The following is a 21,186-nucleotide window of genomic DNA, read 5'->3' as shown; positions in this document are numbered from 1 at the left end:
AACCTTCAATCTCATAACCTCTAAATAACAAAAGTAGTCCAACTAACATGTAGCTGCTAAACCCAAGTGGTGGTAGTAAATGCTAATCTTGCCATTTAGCTAATACTCAGCAGATACTTTAGTATAGTGCTAAAAGCTCAGTACTTTTTGTCTTAGCATTCTGTTCTGATTTCAAAAAAAAAGTTGTTAGCCATGAATGTTGATAAAACCCAGTATCACTTTTAATCAGGGTTTTCATGGGCTCATGTCAGTCCACCTCTGCTGCCAAAATGTCAACTTGAAAATTACCTTTTGATCTTTTATCTTTATTTCTAGTCACTTATTTTCAGTGTTGCTTGTATTAAATGGCTACCTGTTCACACCGTAAGAAGCTTGATGGTTAGTAGCATGAACATATATTATTTGATTTCTTGTTCTTCTCCTTATCACAGAATCACAAAATCACAGAATGTCCCTGGCTGGAAGAAACCTCTAAGATCATCCAGCCCAGCCTTAGACCTAACAGCGCAAGCTCACCACTAAAGCATGTCCCTAAGCATCAGGTCCACATGTCATTTAAATGCATCCAGAGATGGTGACTCCACCACTGCCCTGGGAAAACTATTCTGATGCTTGACAACCCTTTCAGTAAAGAAATCCTTCCTAATCTCTAACCTAAACCTCCTCTGGTACAGCTTGCATCCATTCCCTCTGGTCATATCACATGTCACCAGGAAGAAGACCCTGTTCCCCTCATCGCTCCACCCTCCTTTCAGGTAGTTGTAATTAGCAGTGAGGTCTCCCCTCAGTATCCTCCAGACTAAACTCCAGCTCCCTTAGCTGCTCCTCACGGGACTTGTGCTCTAGGCCCTTCACAAGCCTCGTTGCCCTTTTTTGGACATGCTCCAGCACTTCTATGTCCTTCTTATAGTGAGGGGCCCAGAACTGAATACAATATTCAAGGTGTAGCCTCACCAGTGTTGAACAAAGGAGAAGGTTCACCTTCCTATGCCTGCTGGCCACAGTGTTCCTAATACAAGCTGGGATGCCATTGGCCTTCTTAGCCACCTGTGTGCACTGCTGACTCATATCTAGTCGACTGTCGATAAATACCCCCGGTCCTTTTCCAGCCTGCAGCTTTCCAATCACACATCACCAAGTTTGTAGCCTACCATTGGGTTGTTACGACCCAAGTGCAGGACTCAACACTTGGCCTTGTTGAATCCCATACAATTAACCTTGTCCCGCTGATCCAACCTGTCCAGGTCCTGTGTAGATCTTCCCTACCCTCTAGCAGATTGACACACTCAACTAGTTTGGTGTTGTCTGCATTCAATCCCCTCATCCAGATCATTAATGAAGGTAATAAAGAGAACAGGTCACAGTACAGAACCCTGGGAAACACCACTTGTGTCTGGCTACCAGCCAGATTTATCTCCGTTAACTACCACTCTTTGAGCTCCACCATCTAGACAGTTTTTTATTCAGCATGGGGTGTATTTATCCAAGCCCAGCACCACAAGTTTCTGAAGGAGAATGCTGTGGGAGACAGTGTCAAAGGCTTTACCAAAGTCCAGACAATGTCTATAGCTCTTCCCTCATCCACTAGGTTGGTCACCTTGTTTTAGAAAGAGATCAGGTTAGTCAGGCAAGACCTGTCTTTTGTAAACCCATGCTGACTGAGCCTGATCACCTGGTTGTTGTGTATGTGCTGAGTGATGGCACTCGAGACGACCTGCTTCATAACCTTCCCTGGCACTGAGACAAGACTGACAGATCTGTAGTCCCCAGGATCATCCTTTTGACCCTTCTTGTAGATGGGCATCACATTTGCTAGCTTCCAGTCATCTGGGACCTCCCTGATTAGCCAGAACTGTCGATAAGAGTGGCTTGGTGAGCACTTCTGCCATTTCCTTAAGTACCCTTGGGTGGATCTCATCTGGTCCTATAGGCTTGTACACATCTATGTCACACAAAAGGTCACTGATTATTTCCTCCCAGACTGTGGGGGCTGCATTCTGCTCATCCACATCTTCCGATTCAGACAGCTGGACCCTTGGGTAGCAATTAGCATTGCTGACAAAAACTGAGGCAAAGTGGGTGCTCAACAGCTCAGCCTTTTCCTTATCCTTAGGCACAAGATTTCCTCCTGCATCTAGTAAAGGGTAGATAAGTACTTGTAAAAACACTTTATTATCTTCAATGATGCTAGCCAGATTGAGTTCTAGCTGAGCTTTGGCCTTTCTAAGTTCCTCCCTGCATAACCTTGCAACAACCTTGTACTCTTCCTGAGTTGTCTGCCACTTCTTCCATAGTGAGTAGGCTTTCCTTTTCTTCCTGAGCTCTGCCCAGAGCTCCCTGTTTAGCCAGACTGGTCTTCTACCTCGCTGGCTTGTTTTGTGGAACACAGGGACAGCTAGTTCCTGTGCCTTGAGGATTTCCTTCTTGAGGAATGCCAGCCTTCCTGGACTCCTTTGTCCTTTGTCCTTGAGAGCTGCTTCCCAAGGGACGCCATCAACAAGTCTCTTAAAGAGGTCAAAGTCTGCCTTCTGGAAGTCCAAGGAGGTTCTATTGACTTACCTCCTTACTTCCCTAAGAATTGAAAACTTCACCATCTCATGGTCACTTTGCCCAAGATGGCCACCAGTCTTCACATCCCCCACTAGTCCTTCTCTGTTCACAAACGGCAGGTCTAGTGTAACACCTTCTTTAATTGGCTCAGTTACCTTCCACACACTCCACGACTGCTTCCTGTCTGCTGTATTGTGTTTCCAGCAGACATCTGGTAAGTAGAAGTCCCCCACAAGAACAAGTGCTAGTAATTCTGAGACCTTACTCAGCCACCTGTAGAACACTTCATCAACCTCTTCATCCTGATTGGGTGGTCTGTAACAGATCCCTACCATGACATCCACATTGTTACCCTTCCCCTTGATTCTTACCCATAAGCATTCAACCTTATTGTCTCATCATCATGATGCTCAAGACAATCAAGAATTAGAAACTTACTTCTCTGCAATGCTGTACCTTCTTAGCATAAGAGCTAGTCCAAATGCCATGGTGAAATGAAGTGGTCTTGATGATGCATGTCTGAATGTTTATGGTACTCACCATAAAAAATAAAGAGCACTTTATGAATCTTCAGGCAGATAAGTGATACACATACAAGATGTTTTCTCTTATAGAGATAATTGTAATATTTGCCATGTGTAGGGGAAAATTTTTACATTATCTGATTTTCTTTTGTAGTAGGAAGAAAGCATAATATGAAATAGCCTATGAAATAAAATAATGAATTTAGAAAATGTCACAGTTCATTCAGCAACATGCTTAAGTATCTAAACAGTTCATTACACTCAGTTTCCTCAATGAGACTACTCATTTGCTTTGAGTTAGATAAATTGTGTAATGAAAAACTTTTAAAGCCATTTGCAGCTAAGCAAGAAATAATTTTCTGCATGTGGTTGTTTGGAGTAGACTGCCTAGGTTTAAGAAAATAGAGCAATACATTTTTTTAAAAAATAATTTTTACAGTCATGCAATATTACAGAGTGATGTGAAACTGATTTTGAATGTTCTTTTTTAATCGGTAGTAGTTTTATCATCAAAACCATTTCTGAGCAGATGATTTTTACACTCAGAAGTACTGTGAATGCTCTGACTGTCTTTCATATGATAAAACTAAATACTGAAAAAATGTAAGGAATTAATCCTAAAATTTGAAAATCTACTCTAATTATATGGAGCAACAGAGATGCAACTGTGCCCGTTTTTCACTGTAATAGATGTCAGCTTTGTGAAATGCTTTACAGAATCATATTACATAAATAATAGCTATTAAAATTATTTCTGTTATCTTCATTGAAAATAATTTTAACTGAGGAATTAAAAAACCTAGGACACAATGAAATCTCTGAAAGGTCCATTAGCTAATCCTACGTAATCAGAAGAATGAATGTAACTTGTACTGTTAGTGTTTGGCATTGTGTATGTTATGCATAAGTTTTTTAGAATTGCTACATATTTTGCTGCTAGATAATAGATACACATTTTTTCCTAACTCAGAATCATAAGAAAAAATGTCATCCAATTTGCAGCTGATGAATCATGATTTTTAAACCCTTGCTAGTTTTTGATGTCCAGCATTAAGTTTGAAACAGAAAGCAAAAACTTATGGTAGATAGTTGGATTAATTTTTGCTTTTCACTGAGACTACAATATTTTATAAGGAATGTTTATCTACTTTTCTGGAATGAAAGACTTTGTGCCCAAAATTAATTAAGAATATTACTTGTGGGAGTAATTTCTTTATTAATATGTGCATTTATTATTTTTTTTTTATTATTGTGAGAAAGTTGTTTCTCTAATCTAATTTAAAACTAATAGAGATACTTGAGTATGCTTGTTGTCAGTTGTTCAGGACTTCCATAGAAAGTCATTTGGCAAAGCAATTATTTTCTTTTTCCTTTGAAGACTTAAGTTCGCATCAGCAGTTTATGTCATCCTACTTGCAGTATGAGCAGATAAAGATGGTCACAGGCATAGAAACGGCGATGTGGAAATCTGCTAGGTATTGGCTGATAGTTTCTATGACCTTTCAGACATTTTGGTGCAGAGGGAGATTTCCAGTGTGTTTAGGCAAGAACTTTTTGATAGTTTTTCTCTAGCTGTCATTTCCAAGATACTTACTTTTGTGTAAATCCCACTACTAAATAGCAAAAAGTCACCTAATAAGTTGAACTTGAAGATTTACCTTTGAAAATACTGGCCTAACAGTTTACAAAACCTGATAAATAGAGCATGATTATTCTCTAGCATTATGGAAGTGCAGAGAGTTTTAGCACCAGAATTCAAGATAATTGTTGGTGGTTTTTTTTCCAATCTCTTAAAGGTGCTCTTTCAAGGTGGTATGTGGATGAGTTTTTAATGGATAATATGATGTTAAGGTGGGACTTTGGAGATTATAGTGTGTCTGGATACATATATACACATCAAGTCCTGTATTAATATGAGGGCCTAGATGTATTATAATAAAGATTAATCATAATGTTCAAAAAGGTTTTAATTCATCAGGGTAAACAGTTTAGAGTAACCTTTTTACAGAAGTGCAGTATTTACAGCAAGAACATAAAAAAACTAGCTAGCAAGGTGTTTTCCTCACATGCCAAAGGAGCTGGAAGTCACCAAAATGTCAAAAATAGCTAACTTTCATAATCCTTTTTTCACCCTTTCAGATAATACCCAGAACAGATTATGTTGTAGCACTTTTTCAAAGTAATATGCCTTAATAAATAAAGGCAGGAAGATTCCTTAGATATCAAGAAGAAATTCTTTGCTATGAGGGTAGTGAAACACTGGAGCAGGTTTCCCAGAGAGGTGGTGGAGGCCGCATCCCTGGAGACATTCAAGGTCAAGCTTGATGGGGCTCTAAGCAACCTGATCTAGTTGAAAATGTCCCTGCTCACTGCAGGGGGATTGGATGAGATGACCTTTAGACGTCCCTTACAAACCAGCACATTCTTTTCTGTTATTCTATGGTATTATTTTTAGCATGCAAAGATTATGTGTAGTCTAAAATTTATTGCTAGATATTCATTTAGCAGAAGAAATTATTTCTCAATTACTATAACACCTGACCTGCTCCCTATTGCTTCTAGAGGCTGTATATAATAATCTTCATGTATACTTCTCCAGCATACAGAAAAAAATACTTTGATTCATTTTTTCTAAAATAAATCAGTTTTATATTTAATTATAAAACATTATTACTAATACATCCAAGCAGAAACAGTTCCATTGTTAGAATCAGACACAACCCTGGTGCTCTCAGTCAGTTGTTTGTGTTGCTACTGTGGCGTAGGTCTTCTCTCTAAGTCCCTGCTGAACAGATTCACATCTTTTCAAGCATTTTGTTTTCTTCATTTGTATTTTCTTCATGCAACTTACCATGTGTTAAGTGTGTCTGGACAGTTGTCATGGAGGGTTTTTTTTCGCTTACACTGATTTTCAATGTAGCTGACACACACAATGCTAAGTTTAATCTGTTAAAACATATCTTCTTAAAGGCAGGAACTTGCTCTCCACGGCTGTTTGACTTCATTAACTTTTTTTCACAGAACAGTTTGCGATGGATTTGCAAGTAACTATCATAACATTAAACTTTCTATTTCTTCTCAGATGAACTTCCCCCTCTCATGAACCCCCACCCTACCTTACATAATTACTACCTCAGCATTCTGGCAATCACACTGGATTGTTCAAACCTTACTACAGCACTTGTTTAGGCCAATGACTTCAAGCTACATAGAATAGCTGCTTCATTATGTCCATGCTAGTACTGGAACTGAAACATCACTCTTCCTATGTTAACAAATTCTTATTTTTGTTTGCAGGAGTTTATTTTATAAAAACCAAATCAAACCAAAGCAAAACCAAAAAACCTAAGCCTCTTTCACTTTATTTCTGGGAAGTATGTCTTGCTTTGTTCAGATCAGCTTTGATCAGCTAGGCAGAAGTTGGTAAGAAAATGATCTTCAAAGGAAAGTATAAAACTAAAAAGCTTTTCATACTCTATATAAAATCGACTTAATATTTAGTGAGGAAAAGCTCAATTGTAGATTACTTTTTTAAAAAATTATTTATAATTTGGAGATGTTCACTCAGTCTGTAGATTGTGACACATTTCATTTTGCACTACCCCTGGTGGATTTTGATTTTTTTAGAAGTAGCACTAAATTTCCCGATCAGTTGAAATATTTGTGGTGTCATTACAGGTGTAAACCTTGAGCTCAGTGTGTACAGCAGTTTTTAAAAAGCCTTTTTGAACATTCTGTGCTCCTTTGCCAAGACAAGTTCTTATTTCAAATTTCTGGCTATAATTTATGATTAAATTAGTGATTAAATTGCAGCAAGAGCTATAGCGAAGCCAAGCAAATCTGTTCTATGTTCAGCATGTTATGAATGAATCCCCACGCAATTCCTCATTTACACTTCCATGAGAAATATTAGCTGCTGTTGCTAGACAAATGTGAAAGTGTCATGTTTAAAGGACATTTCTCTCTTTCAGATTTCCAGAAATCCTCCTTGAGTTTGCTCAGTTCAGTTCACAACAGTTCACAATACCTCTTTCTAGGCCATTTGATTATTGTTATGAAAAATGTTTTGAAAGAGTGCAAGTGCTAGCTCTTCATGGATCTGAACAAGCACTGCCTTTCATAACCAGGCCCTTTGTCCCAGCTTTTAAGACCTTCTGTGTGCCACAAAGCATGAGGGGTTTTAAGTGTTTTCTTCCATGCAATAACTCACATCTATCATCTATGAAAACAGTGCTTCATATTATAATGTGAAATGTTAAATACCAGACTAGTTCATTTACTTCAGTGTATGGCAGCAGCAAACTTTTCAGGTAGAAGTCAAAGTCTCAGGCCACAGCCAGTTCTAACATTGTTTTCTGGGGGCAAAATAATCTGTAACAAAACTATGTTTGTGATATCGTGAATATGTGGGTCTGTCTGAGATTATAACCTTGAGGTGTTGGCTACCTTAGGCTTTAGAAATAATAACATTTCTACATTACTATGTATATGTCTTCTTCGGTATGTATACTATAAAGTATTAGTACAAGGTTCTGCTGTGTAACTCCATGAAGGGTATTTATCAGACAGTGAGAACTACTGAACTTAGGCACAGAACTGTGAGAAATCTGGACTTTAAGCAATGTGTGTCCTCTTCTACAGAGAAAGATCGTATGTATTATTCCAGAATTTCACCATCGACTCATAAAGAAAATATTTTGTATTCTGTATTTTGTGCATAAATGCTAAGGAGTATATAAGGCATTGTTTTGTTGTCTTACATCTTCATTGTTTCATTCAGCATTTTCTTAATTGAGAAACATGTGATCATAATGCTGGAAATGCCAAAGGAAAAAAAAAAAAAAAAATAGTAAGTAAACCACAAAAATAAGAAGCTACTGTGTCTACTGTTTTTTTTACAGTCATCTAGCTGTAGTCACCTAACTGGATTTTTTAAGCATGTTCTTCAGACCAGTGGAGTACTGCATTAGATATAGAAAAACTGTTCATACGTCATACCAGTAAGGTAATACTCAGTAATACTGAGTTTCAAGGAATAGCCTCTTAAACTATGTTTTTCCAGAGTTCACTGTGTGTTCTGACAACATATATTATTTTTTTTCTCATTGTCTTCAGCAATAACAGCACTTCTATTGTTTGTCACTCATCATTATATTCACTATTTATTCAAATACTGCAATAACATCCAAATCCCTACATCTGTATGGTGTATTGTTTCACCAGGCACCATTGAAAGCTGTTGGAATGCATAGCCTTTACCTTGTGTAACTTACTGTTTAATTCACCATGCCAAAATTACTTTTAACATCCTGACCCAAGCAATTTCTCTCAAAACCTGAATACTATGATTATATCACCTGTACTCATTATTTCTTTCTTCTAAGGGACCAAACTGTAGGCCTTCTTGAGAATTAGCCTATCTGGCTTTCATCTCTGCTGGAGGAGAGAAGGTCCAGCAACCTTCTGGGAGAGTTCATAGGAAGTCCCCCTGATCAAAGATGGAACTAGATAATACAATAAAGTGGGTTGACTGCTGTCATTCAACCATTAGCCATATCAACAACATATCTCATTGGAGAATAAAAGGAAAAGAGTAGAAAAAAACATTAAGGCCTTGTTCTCACCAAGCAAACTCTTTTGTTTATCTGTTTGTTCTTACTTTATATTGTTTCAGGCCTAGTTGTGGCTGGGTTGAGCTCCATGCTCTTCAACACCGGAGAGCACCTGGTATTACAAAGATCAGCTTGGCCCCTGTTTGTATCTTTCAAGGTTGTTACCAGATCAGGGTTTTCTAGACCTTTCCCTTTCTCATGGGAATTTTTCACTTCAGGCCTGGGCCTGCAAAACTGAGAAACAAAAAGCAGTTGAATCACAGAGGGAAACTGAGGCAGGCATATGAGACATGAAGCATCCTGCTACAGCTAGAAATATAAAAAATAATATTATTCTCCTCTGAAAACAAGACTTAAATAAAGTTGATGCTTTTGTTGCTACAGTTTCTTTATCAGGTCCTTAAATTTTGGAGCTGTAACATTAATGCAGTTAGTATGGTTTATACTTGTCAGCTTGTGCAACAGAGTATGCCGGCTGCATTAAGTAGTTCTCATTAAGATTGTGGCATAGAGGAAACAACTCACTGATAGCTGTGCAATATCAGTAACAGAAATGGTCTTTATCACAGAATTCATTTGACTATCTTAGGCAGTATTACCATGCCTCTAGGTTTATGCACAGCTTTAGACATAAAGTGCAAATGGGAAGGAACGAGGGAGAAGGGGACTGTATGGTCTGACTGTTCCTTTACCAGACTGTTCCTCTTTGCTGAAGCAAAAGCAAGATAATTCTGCTTCCTTCTTAGTTCAAATTAGTTTGTTACAACTTTACTGTGATGACTTATTGCTTTATGTTTAAGAATAGATATGAGGTAATTACTTGTAAAAAATGTCAGATGTATTTATTAATATCAGTATTTTCACAGAGAGTATTCATGAGGAGAAGAAAAATAAAATAATGCCTTTGTGTGTTCTGGACCAATTTGTGTATTCAGACTACTAACATGAAGTGTGAGTTCTGGTGTATGTATGAACCTGCTACTAATCTCATAATTTACTGCAAAAAGCTGTCTGGAATGTGAAAAAGTAAAGCTTAAAGCAAAGACTGCCATCACTACAGCACTATGGCTCTTTACCCTCATTTTTCAAATAAAAGGGAGGAGAATTTAAAACTACAAATATTAGTATTGACTAGATGGAGCAATCATTTTTCCCTAATTCTTATTCTTGGCAAGCCTCAATTTAACCCTGATTCACTGTAATCTAAATCCTAACCCTGTCTAGAAACAAAGCCTCAAATTAGAAATTATAATAATGGAAAATCATATTGCTGCCCTTTGCTGTCCTCTTGGTTTTTATTCACCAGTGCAAAATACATATTTTTATGAACATTTGCATTAGAAAATATGTGGGATGTTTTATCCTCTGCTTCATAAGTTTAGTGTTTCTTTTCCTAAATAGTTGATACCCTGCACTTAAAACACCACTTCACATTCTCTGCCCTTGTTTCATTACCGTAACACTGTCTGAGTGCTCTCCTTCTGTTAAAGGGACATCTGGCAAGGATTCTTGGATTCCCTACATTTTTAATTTGTGGAGTTTTTTTAGGATATGGCCTTTTTTCCGTTACCAGCAAGCAGAACGGACAACCAAAATTTCAGTCATGAGCAAATGGGGCATATGTTATTCAGACGATATGCTGTGCTATAAGCTGTGTCAGTGCCTGAGTGCAAATGTGAGAATAAACCCCTGTTTTGAGGCCTGTGTTTTCATTTGAGTGATGACTCCCCAAATGTTAAATTTTGTCATTTGGAATGTCATTGATAAAAGAGGAGAGATATTTCATTGTTGACATGAGTCAGACAGATCACTTTTGAAAGGGCTTGCTATGTGCAGTCTTAAATTTAGCAGATTTTGAGAACTGCCAAAAGCTGCAAATTCCTTTTTCCATTTTCATGTTCTTATGAAGATACATAGTTTTAAAGGCTCAATTAACTACTTAGTTAGAACAGATAACTTATTTAAGGCTAAATGCTAGTAACAATGAATATTAACTGACTTAATGCAATGTGCAATTGCTCCTTCAACATTCATACAAAGGATAATTTAGTCTAAGTGGCTCTTTGTCATGTTATCTAGACATTACTTTGCAATTTTCAGGGTAATAGCATAGCGATAGCATAGCATAGCTACTAAAAAATTGTTTTCTTTTGCATTAGATGTGCTTTGAACATCTCTTTAATATATTAAGAATATGATTTAATGTGTGTTTTTAGTAGGATGGTATGGGCAACTGTTTGGGTTTTTTTGTTTTTTTTTTAATATTTACTGTTAGTGAGTCTCTGATCATCTTAGCAATGTATGATTCCCTTGTGTGGTATAGTGGTGTGAAATGTAAGAGAAATTTCAACACCTTGATCTATTCTTACACTGTAGCTATTGCCTCCTTTACTGATTTACAGCACAGCTAAATAAAAAGACACATCTGTATATAGCAGCTTTGAACAAAGGACACTAGGAGAACTTATTGTGTGTTTATAATTACTTTTTGGCAGAGTTTACCTTGTAAAATATTTCAGTAGGAATAATGTTTATTAACTGGCAATTTTCCGGTGGTTTAAATCTTTTAAATCCAAATGAGTCTTATATGTATAATTAGAAACGGCTTTATCTTTCAATTTATTAATATGCATAGTTCTTCAATAATAGTACAGAATACCAACTTTGCCATACCAATGTTGATTTTATTCCCTTCTGTACTCTCTTTGATTTTACTGTTCTCAATCCTGCATTCAGTTCAGTTGCAGGAAGAATGATTTTGAAAAATATGGTCATGATGTCAAAACAGTGCAAATTATATGTTGCTGCCATCTGGAATAATGAAAATAAAAGCTTTATTTACACTGTTCTGTGAAATAATAAACTTTATTGCAGCAGTTTATCTTCAGTATCTATAGTGTATTCTGGGAATACTCCATGTGTGCATTTTATTCTGTGAGCTACAGAATGACTAAAATTTGCCTGTGGCAAAGCTATCAGTGAATCTTAGAATAGATTTTTTTTTTTTTTTTCCTGGGTAGAATAGAGAAAAATTCTCCATTTCCTCAACACGAATAATTGGTTCGTATAGGACAATATTTTCTAAGAGTCACAGTGAAGTAACCTGAAGTAACAGAAGAATAACCTGAAGACTATCGAGAAGACCTTAAAGCACTGGGGTCAGTGATGAAGGACTCAAGAGCACAGGTAGTGTTCTTGTCGATCCTTCTAGTCAAAGGGAAAAGGCTGGAAAAGCTGACCGAATGGGAAAAGTCAACAAATGGTTACAGGAGTGGTGCTGGAGTGAGGGCTTGTTTACATAGACCACAGGACTCACTTTGAAAAACCTGGTCTATTGGTGGCTGATGAGGTTCATTTGTCAGAGAAAGGTGAGAGAGTCTTTGGCCAGGGACTGGCCAGTTTAGTTAGTAGGGCATTAAATTAGCAATGCCTGGGGAGAGGACCTTCAACTTACCCCACATCTCCCACATTGAGGACAGAGCCAGTAACATATGCCCTAGGCCTGCAGCAGGATTAAAAAATGTAATCTGACCTGAAAAATGTAATCCCTGCCAACACAACTGCTTCACAAGAGCCCCATCTTAAATGCATACATGCAAATGCATGGAGCATGGTGAATTAACAAGAGGAATTGCAGATGTGTGCATGCCTGCAGGGCTATGATGTTATTCGCATCACTGAAACATGGTGGGATGACTCCTGCTACTGGAGTTAGTAGATGGTTGGGTATAAGCTCTTCAAGGACTGGCAGAGCAGAAGAGGAGGGGGTGTTGCCCTCTACATCATTGACCAGCTGAAGTCCATGGACCTCTGTCTGAAGGAGGAGTTGACTGAAACCTTATGGGTCAGAGTTGAAAGGAAGACAGTGGCAGGAGATGACATACTGGGGATTTGCTACAGACCACCAGATCAGGATGACCAAACAGATGACACCTTCTACAGGCAGATAGGAGCAGCTTCATATTCACGGGCCCTGGTCCTCATGGGGGGATTTCAACCACCCTGACATCTCCTGGAGAGACAACACAGCAAACCACCAGCAATCCAGGAAGTTCCTGGAGTGCTTTGATGACAACTTCCTCCTCCAGACGGTAGAGGAAACAACAAGAAAAGTTGCTATGCTGGACTTCGTTCTTACCAATAGAAACGGGCTGGTTGATGGTATCAGACTTAATGGGACACTAGGCAGCCATGACATGGTCAAATTCAGGATCCTTAAGGCAGCAAGGAAGGAGAGAAGCAAACTCACTACCCTTGATTTCAAAATAATGGATGTTGATCTCTTCAAAGATCTGCTTGGTAGGGTATGGTGGGACAAAGCCCTGGAGAGGAAAGGACCCCAGGAAAGCTGGTCTGTATTCAAGGATCACTTCCTCCAGTCCCAGGAGCTATGTATCCCAATGAAGAAAAAGGCAGACAGGAGAGCCAGGAGAGGCCGGTGTTGATGAGGAAGCAGCTTCTGGACTCAGTTAGATGTAAAAACAAGGTATACAGAGAGTGGAAACACAAATAAGTATCCTGGGGGGAGTATGGACAAGTTGTCAGAGAAGCAAGGGATCAGGTAAGGAAAGCCAAAGCTCAGATACAGTTGGACCTGGCCAGGGATGTTTACAACAACAAGAAAGGTTTCTACAGATATGTCAGCAATAAAAGGAAGATGAGGGAAACTGTGGGCTTGCTTCAGAAGGAAACTGGAGACCTGGCTGTGTAGGACTGAGAAGGCTGAGATACACAATGACTACTTTGCCTCAGTCCTCACCAGCAAAGGTTCTGGTCACACCCTCCAAGTTTAGAGAAGGCAAAGGCATGAATTGTAAGAAGGCAAATCTCCCCACTGTAGGAGAAGAGAAGGCTTGTGACCATCTGAAGGACCTGAAGATGTACAAGTCCATGAGATCTGATGGGATTCATCCATGGCTCCTGAAGGCACTGGCCAAAGTTGCAAAGCCTCTGACCATCATATTTGAAAAGTCTTGGCAGTCTGGAGAAATTCCCACTGACTGGAAAAGGGGAAATATCATTCCCACTTTTTCAAGAAGGGAAAAAAGGAAGACCCAGGGAATTAGAGACTGGTGACTCTTACCTCTGTGCCAAGCAAGATCATGGAGCAGATCCTCTCCTAAGGTACGTGGAAAGCAAAGTGGTGATCGGTAACAGCCAGCACGGTTTCGCAAAAGGCAAATCCTGCCTGACTAATTTTGATGGCCTTCTACAATGGGGTCATGGCATCAGTAGATAGAGGAAAAGCAACTGATGTGATCTACCTGGACCTGTGCAGAGCGTTTGAGCCTGTCTCACACAACATCCTGGTATCAAAACTGGAATGGTATGGATTCGATGGATGGACCACACATTGGGTAAGGAACTGGCTGGATGTTCGCACTCCAAGAATGATGATCAATGGCTCGATGTCCAGATGGAGATCTATGATGAGTGGTATTCCCCAAGGGTTGGTACTTGGACCAGTGCTATTTAACATATTTGTTGGCAATATGGGCAGTGGAATTGAGTGCAGCCCTCAACAAGCTTGCTGACAACACCAACCTGTATGGTGATACGCTGAAGGGAAGGGATGCCATCCAGAGGCATTAACAAGCTTGAGAAGTGGGCTCGTGCAAACTGCAAGAAGTTCAGCCAGGCCAAGTGCAAGCTTCTGCACCTGGGTCAGGGCAATCCCAAGCACAAATACAGGCTGGGTGGAGAATATATAAAAAACAGTCCAGAGGAGAAGGACTTGGGAGTGATGGTGGATGAGAATCACAGAATCACAGAATGGAAGTGTTTGGAAGACTTCTCTGGAGATCATCAAGTCCAACTCCAACTGCCAGAGCAGGACCACCAGAATCTGGGACACAGAAATGCATCCAGATGGGTCTTGAGGGTCTCCAGAGAAGGAGACTCCACAACTTCTCTATACAGTCTGTTCCAGTGCTTCATAACCCTTACAGGAAAGCTGTTTTTTCCTCAGGTAGGGCTGCATCTTACTGTGTTCTAATTTGCATTCATTGCCCCTTATGCAATCATGACTGAAAAAGAGACTGGCCCCTCTTTCTTGACATCCACCCTTCAGATATCTGTATACATTAATAAGATTCTCAGTCTTCTCTTCTTTACACTAAATATATTCTGGTCTTTCAGCTGTTCCTCATAACATAGGTGTTCCAATCCCATAATAATCCTTGTAGTCCTCCGTTGGACTCTCTCAAGTAAATCCATGTCCTTCTTGAACAATACTCCATGTGTGGTCTCACTAGGGCAAAGTAGAGGGAGAGGAGAACCTCTTTTGACCTGCTGGACATACTTGTCTTAATACACCCTTAGCTACAATGGCACATTGCTATCCCATGGATAACTTGTCCACCAGCACTCCAAGGTCCTTCTCCAAGGAGCTGCTTTCTAGCAGGTCAGATCCTAGTATGTACTGGTGAATGTTGGTTTTCTCCCCAGGTGCAGGATTCTACACTTATTCTTGTTGAATTTCATTAAGTTCCTCTTTGCCCAGCTCTCCAGTATATCCAAATATTGATGAATGGCAGCACAGCCTTCTGGTAATTTAGCCAATGAGCCAGCCATGTTAACTTGCAGCCCAGACAGCCATTCACGTCCTGGTCTGCATCAAAAGAAGCATGGCCAGCAGGTCAAGGGATGTGATTCTCGCCTTTTACTCAGATCTTGTAAGACCCCAGCTGGAGTCCTGTGTCCCGATCTGGATCCCCTAACATAGGAAGGACGTGGAGTGTCGCGATCCGCGACCTATTATATCTCCTTTTTGGAGTGTATTTAGCTTGTCAGGATCTGCTGAGAGGTCTGCACATGGTGATCGCCTCTCACAGAAGAGCAGTGGCTTCGGCACTGACTTTTCAAGTGAGTGACTTGCTCAGTACTTACTAATATTTCCAATAACAGCAGCCAATCTCCAATTAGAATCTATGAATGCACAGTTTATTGTGGGGAAAACAAAACAATTTGGGGCAGGAGGTTCAAAAAGGTTAATTAAAGCACATACGAGCTGTGAAATATCTTTTAAACACCAAATAACAAGAACTTATGTCTTAATACTTATATATGGGTACACCTTAGTTACACACCTTATTTAATTATCTATGAGGGGAGAAGGAAGGAGTGATATGCCCGATGCTTGTCCCTTATAGGGTCGCGGTTTGTGCGCAGGTAAGACAGGAACAATTTAGGGAGAGAATTATGCCTTCCCCTGCAACCCGGTTTTAGGACCAGGGGTGGCAGGAATTAGTCTCACCACACGTGCTCAGCAGCAGATGGGTCCCTGAGGGTGGTAGCTGCAGGCAATGCAGGCAGGCTGGCAGGAAAAAGCTGCGGCAATAGGATGAGCTGGGTCAAGATGGGTCTGGCTGGAGCGAACTGGAACCAGGCGAGAGCTGGGACCCAGGCTGCAGCGATGAGCCAGGGACCTCAGGCTGGCAGGCACTGCAAGGCACGGGTCAGCCCCCCAAAGCAAGTGGCAACAGCGGCAGTGGCGGCAACAGCGGCAGTGGCGGCAGCACCACGCCAAGAAGTGAGCGACAAAAGCGCGCCGAAGAGCAAGGAGGGACCTTCAGTATCCGTGGAAAAGCGCACCGAAACAAAACGCGCCGCGCTGTCTCTTTATAGGTTTCCATTGCTCCCGATTGGCCGGTTTCATATTTCCAGGCTTTTCAGCCAATCAGATGGGACCTTGTCCCGCTATTGCAGCCGTTTTTCCCGCCATGGCCCCTCTCCCACAGCAGCTGCCCCCTCAGGGCATCTGAGTTGTTGTTCTCTGGCAGAGAAGGCAGCCAGGAGAGGGGTCAGTGCCACGTGGAGCAGCCATCTTTAAGCCAGTTATGACTGCTGACCTAAAGGGCATTTTATGTTTGTGTGAAGAAATACCTGGTCCTTCACATGGAGCCTCTGTAAAAGTCCAGAGGAAGGCCACAAAGATGATCCAAGGGCTCGGACACCTCTCCTACAAGGACTGGTAGAGAGAGTTGGTGCTGTCTAGCCTGGAGAATAGAAGGCTCTGGGGGACTTATAGCAGCCTTCCAGTTCCTGAAGAGGGCTTATGGGAAAGCTGGGGAGGGGCTTTTTACAAGGGCTTATATTGAGAGGACAAGCAGTAATGGATCAATACTGGAAGAGTGGAGATCTAGGTTAGACATTAGGAGGAAATTCTTCAGTGTGAGGGTGGTGATGCACTTGAACAAGTTGCCCAGGGAAGTTGTGGAAGCCCCATTCCTGGACAAGTTCAAGGCTAGGCTGGATGGGGCTCTGAGCAACCTGATCTTGTGAGAGGAGTCCGTGTCCATGCAGGGGAGGTCGGGTCTTGGTGATCTTTAAGGTGCTTTCCAATTCAAACCATTCTATGATTCAATGATGGACTACTTCCAGTATGTCATTTAGTTAGGCAGACTACACAGATTTAACTCCAGGTTGATATGGATATTTTGGAACATGTGTGTTTTATTATGCAAATAGGTAACATGAAATGAAATACTTAACAGGAATATTACCCTGTTTCTCTTTCAGCTGTTCAGTTTTATACCCCAATGCTCTTACCTTGCCTTTATAATGCACAACCAAAGTAATCACAATTTGCTTTAGGTACTTTGCATTTGCATTTCATATCCTTATCATAGTAGTTTTATCATCATGTACCATAACTGAAAAAACTATGCATACTATTCTGTCATTTTTTATTAAAACACAATGATGATTGCCAAAGCAATTCAGCAAAGTAGCTATGAAGAATTCAAGTCTTTAAGACCCAATCTGTTTCTAAAAGATGCTGCTCTCATTGTTGCCAGCATGGCCTAGACATGATCTGAAAGTAGGTTTTTACGGGAAAAGTAGTCTAGAAGTTAAGGTGTGGCACAAATGCTGGATGAAGATCACTGGTTTTATCTTTGTTTAGCTGTACTGTACACCTAGGTAGCTTTATCATTAATCCATTGTACAGGATTTGGATTAAATCCTCATCTAGCTTTTTTTTTTTGCATCCAGCTTTTGTTTACATATAGGATCAACAGTATGCCTGCAGACATAGCTTGGAAAGTTCCTGAAATCTTATGAAAGATTTATGTCATTTTAAAAAGAGACATTACAACAGCTTACTTTTTCCTCTAAGATGGGAGAAAACACAGTTAAAGGATGTGCAGTGTTTATGATATATATTTGTGGCACAGCTATGTACAGAGTTTTTATCCTCTAGATGCTCTTAAAGGTTAAGTATGGTTTCTTTTTGGTAGACCACTAATTTAACTTGTTTATACTTTCAATATACTACTCCATAAAAATTACTGTTTACACACAAAAGTTGAGTTGGAGTGTACTTTAAGTGCTGTGACAGTTGTGACTCAGCTCTAAGAAAGGTGCAGCAGCATGAAATTATGTGTTGCACAATGTAAATACGTATAATATACTTAAAACTGAATGTAGAGGTTAATGTGATTTTTCATATTAATTGTTTGGACGATAAGTCCTTTCACAGAACTGGCAACAGAGGTGCCAAATTTTCAATCTCAAGGACATCATTTAAAGATTAGTAATGTCAAAAATATTGAATACACAGACAGTTTAGAAGTACTAAGAACCATGATGGGAACCAAGGCAAGGCTGTTTTGTATCCTCCCCTCTGAAGGGTCCATGTGGTAACCAGTCTTCATAATTACTTTTCTCTGTTGTTCAAATCATACATTTGTTGAAAAGTAACTATAATAGCATTCTTCCAGTAATTGGAAATTATACTAACACAGTACTAAAGGCATTCGCTTAATGGCAGTAATGGAATGCAGCACTGTTAAGACACCTAACAAACTCAAAGGGTGTGCTCTATTTCTAAATCTGTTGTCTGTCATCCTAAACAAAAAATATATATTACATGTATGACTCATTAAGCACAAGGACAGATAAATCTGCCCTTTAATGGCCTCTCAAAATGACAGTACCAAATGGCTTTGAGAAGGTCAAGTCTGATTTAAATTGTTGATGAATTTGAAGATAATTCACTAGAACTGAATATTAATGGAGAACAGTGGTGTATACTGTGGTTTAGAGTCTAATGAGCAGAAAAAAATATTTTTATTTTTACCTCATGTAAAATTGTAGACCTACCAATATATCTAAATTTTCTAATAGTTCCTTTTTCTCTTATTGTGGCTGACAGGCAGTTGTTCAATTCTTTGATGCTTAGCTCTCTTGCAGTGTTTTTGATGATTTGTCACAACTGGTATCATTACAGAGTAAAGATATTTTTGTACAAATCACTAACAAAGAGAAAAAAAAGACAACGACAAAAAAAACCCCAACAAATAACAACTTAAATCCACTGCGATAAGCACTCCAATTCAAAATGTCATTGTTTTTCTGGTCTATTTTTATATTGAATATTGGGTTTTATTGCCAAATACCTGAAAGCTAGATTGGAAACAAGCCACAACTGTCAAAAATATAACATTTCTGGCTATTGAATCTGTTACATTGTGATGTTTCTCATGAAAATTTCATGGAGACCATTCATTCAAAGAGATTGTATGCATAAGGGGGATGGATGGAATTTAATTATCCTTATTAAATATAAGAAAGGAAAGCTCTTTACTACTCCATGCTATTAGTATTCAAGATAGATTATCTTTGTTGTATTGCACTTAAGGATTTGCAAAAGGAACTCCAGGGTTTTCTGCGTGAGCCAAGTACAAAAGGAAAACTCAGATTATAAAAATCCTGTTCTATTTCACAAGTCTAATCTTGTCAGTAACTCTCAAAGCAAAGGCTTCTTGTTTATAAACAGACATGAAACATGCCTTTCTTTGAGAAAAGCCTATAGTGAAGGCTTTTGATACTTAACCACTAGCTGGTAGAAATACTAGCTCTGAAGAGTTATGCCAACTTACTGGAGAATTGTGATTAGTGTACCAGAGTAGTAGCTATGTGCAGTTGTGTTGGAAGTAACTAAGTAGCTCACAGGCAACAGCAGGCCTCAGAACTGCAAAGATTTATAGGATGTACTTGCTTCCTATACATTTTTCAGAAAAGTCTGAAGACTTCCCTGAAGCTATTTGAAAATGACACAGTTTTCATAAAAGAAAGTTGACCCAGAACAATTAATTCTAAATTAATTTTATCCCTTAGTCAATTGCATGTCAGTAGCCACCAATTGAGATATTTAGTAAGGTATGTGTTTTATAGTTAGCATTTACCTCTTTCTTTGATTTTTTTTTTTTTTTTTTGCTTGTCCTTTTTGAACTGAAATAAGAGCAATTATTTTTCAATAAAAATACTGTTACTATGTAAAGGAAAATGAAAAGCAAGATGCTGGTAATTCGAATAGGTTATTTTACCTATGCTAACTTAGTTTTTGAGAAATTTTGTGATCCCACTGTGCTTCCAGTATTGCCTACTAGTGTGTATCATCTTGAGAAATAGATTTCTCTTGTTCAGCAATTCATAATATTTTGCTATTGACTACACTAGGGTGAGGATTTTGGACCAAAACACCATCTGAGTGTTTTCATTTACACAGTTGTATTCACTCAAGATCATTGTGAATGTCCTGTCAGTTTAACTTTGATATCTGCATAGATCTAATATTTAGCGTTTCTCAGTACTTTGCAATCTTATATGCATTCATCCTCATGGCACTTCTCTGTAGCAGTAAAGGGCTGTCATGCCCATCTTATAGATGGCCAACTGATGCACAGGGACACAAAATGTTATGATCAACAGCACACAGGTAGCAGTAATAAGAGCAAGAAGTGTAATTCGGGTTTCCTACGTCCCTGGCAAAATCTTATGCCGTGTGGTCTTACCTTGTTATGTACTTGCCTCATGTAAACAAAAGGAGTTTTTCCTGTTGTCAATAGGCACAGTAGTTCAATGTTTCACATAAAATAATGACTCTCACAAGCAGAGCAACATCAGTGTTGTAAAGTCCTATAGTGAGAATCTAAGGATTATGCACTATGCACAGTATCTATGCCAATTTAATGCATTTTATAAGTTAGTAGCCATTTTTTGGTGAACTTTATATTTTGTATCAGCATTTTCATCACTGTAAATTACTGACCATACGTTTTTTGCATCAGTTCTTTGCATACAATTAGGAGATCCTTGAACTTAAACACAGTAGTGATTGATGCTTTCATGAGTTACTATGTAACTAATGTAAAATCCTTCAAATCCTACATTTCATTTGCAGAGGATCAAATTCCCCGAGGTTTCCCCACCATTGATATGGGCCCACAGCTGAAAGTGGTTGAACGAACTCGTACAGCTACCATGCTATGCGCAGCTAGTGGCAATCCTGATCCTGAAATTACATGGTTCAAAGATTTCTTACCTGTTGACACAAGCAACAACAACGGACGCATCAAGCAGTTACGCTCAGGTAGGGTCTTGTTACTGTTTCCACTAATGCCCAGAGTTGTTCTCTCTCACCTTTCCTTTCTCTTCCTTTTTATCTTTTTTTTTTTTTTTTTTTTTTTTTTTATATGGGAGATTTTTTATTTTCC

General features: G+C 39.3%; 1 protein-coding gene across 1 annotated transcript in view; it reads left to right on the top strand.

Annotated features, from left to right (window-relative positions):
- PTPRD (protein tyrosine phosphatase, receptor type, D) overlaps positions 1-21,186 on the top strand; it is a 300,216-nt gene that overhangs the window by 123,580 nt on the left and 155,450 nt on the right. The window contains exon 4 of the mRNA XM_010001485.1: positions 20,874-21,062. Coding sequence (XP_009999787.1) covers positions 20,874-21,062 — 189 coding nt within the window. The remainder of the gene's footprint in view (positions 1-20,873; positions 21,063-21,186) is intronic.

The sequence above is a fragment of the Chaetura pelagica genome, unplaced genomic scaffold, assembly GCF_000747805.2.
Source record: "Chaetura pelagica isolate M959 unplaced genomic scaffold, ChaPel_1.0 scaffold327, whole genome shotgun sequence".
In the NCBI taxonomy this organism is placed as follows: Eukaryota; Metazoa; Chordata; class Aves; order Apodiformes; family Apodidae; genus Chaetura; species Chaetura pelagica.
Note: the sequence above shows the minus strand (reverse complement) of the source record. Positions and strands in the feature narration are given on the sequence as shown.